The sequence below is a fragment of the Neopelma chrysocephalum genome, unplaced genomic scaffold (assembly GCF_003984885.1).
Source record: "Neopelma chrysocephalum unplaced genomic scaffold, ASM398488v2 Primary Assembly neopelma1_85841, whole genome shotgun sequence".
In the NCBI taxonomy this organism is placed as follows: domain Eukaryota; kingdom Metazoa; phylum Chordata; class Aves; order Passeriformes; family Pipridae; genus Neopelma; species Neopelma chrysocephalum.
This window is the reverse complement of record NW_020915487.1, coordinates 1-1,275: the sequence shown is the minus strand read 5'-3', so window position 1 is coordinate 1,275 and position 1,275 is coordinate 1. Positions and strand designations below refer to the sequence as shown.

The 1,275-nt window shown below is 38.0% G+C and overlaps 1 protein-coding gene across 1 annotated transcript; it reads left to right on the top strand.

The window, feature by feature from the left end:
* The first annotated feature begins 8 nt into the window (after nt 1-8).
* LOC113979609 (taste receptor type 2 member 9-like) lies at nt 9-971 on the top strand. Its single transcript, XM_027706951.1, has one exon. It carries the CDS (start codon nt 9-11, stop codon nt 969-971), a length of 963 nt encoding a protein of 320 aa, XP_027562752.1.
* Nucleotides 972-1,275: the final 304 nt, after the last annotated feature.

Genomic DNA, 1,275 nt, shown 5'->3' with positions numbered 1-1,275 from the left:
CTCCCAGGATGGAAGCTTGTCACTCTCCAGAGCAATCCAATGTCACCTCATACGGTGCCACAACTGTGGCCATCATCACCCTTGAGACGTTTGCTGGCATGTGGATAAATGCTTTCATGTTTTCTGTGATTTGCGTGACCTGGGTCAAGAAGAAAACCTTGAACTCTAATGAGAAGATCTTGCTGGCTTTAGGATGCTCCAGGTTTTGGTTTTTGTGCATTGCATGGGTATTTTCCATTTTTTTAATAATTTATCTCAATTACCTTTATGTTCACCCCATATTTCAGCTACTTGAAAGTGCTCATAGCTTCTTTAACTTTTCCAACTTGTGGTTTTCTGCTTCTCTTTGTGTCTTTTATTGTATAAAAATTGCCAATTTCAGAAACAACTTCTTCATCTACCTGAAAGTAAAAATTGACAGCATTGTGCCCTGGCTCATGTTGGGATCAGTGCTTTTCTCCCTCGTTATTGGAACCACTGTCTACAACATCATGGATAAAGCACTCAGTAACAATCTCAATTTCACCAGCCAAGGAAGGATTTCGAAAGCAAGTATCAGAATAGATCAACATTTTTTGCTTTATTATTTTATCATTGGCTTTGGATTCGTCACTTCATTCACAGCAGTCATCTTGTCTGCCCTTCTCCTTCTCTTTTCCCTCTGGAGACACAAACACAACATGCAGACAAACTCCATGAAGGACCTCAGCATGGATGCCCACATCAAAGCCATGAAATCCATTCTCTCCTTCTTCATAATGTACAGCATCAACTTTATATGTTTGATCTTGACTCTAATTTATACAATGAAGAATGAAAGTGACGTGATATTTTTAATTTACTTAATTCAGTACACTTTTCCAGGTCTTCATTCCCTTGTTCTGATTTTCAGTAATCCCAATCTGGAAAAGAGACTGCGAGGGATTCTGCCCTGTGTGAAGCGCAAGGTTTTCCTCAAGAGGGAACTGTAACAAAACCTGGAGCCCTTGCAAAATGCTGATATTTCTCTGTAGAAAACAAGTCAATTTATTTCTAATGCAACACTCCCAGCAGTGTAGATGATAGAGGTGTTAATCTTTGAGGTTAAGAATATGTCATTAAAACTCTTTGATTTGACATTAATATGATTTAAATAAATTATTATTCTCATTTAATTTTGATAATTCTTGGAGCTGAATTGTTGCCAATAACAAAGTCATTTAGACTTTTTACACACGGGCTGGCTGCAAAAGGGCAAAAACAATTCTGCAAACCTGCCATAAATGCTTTGGCATT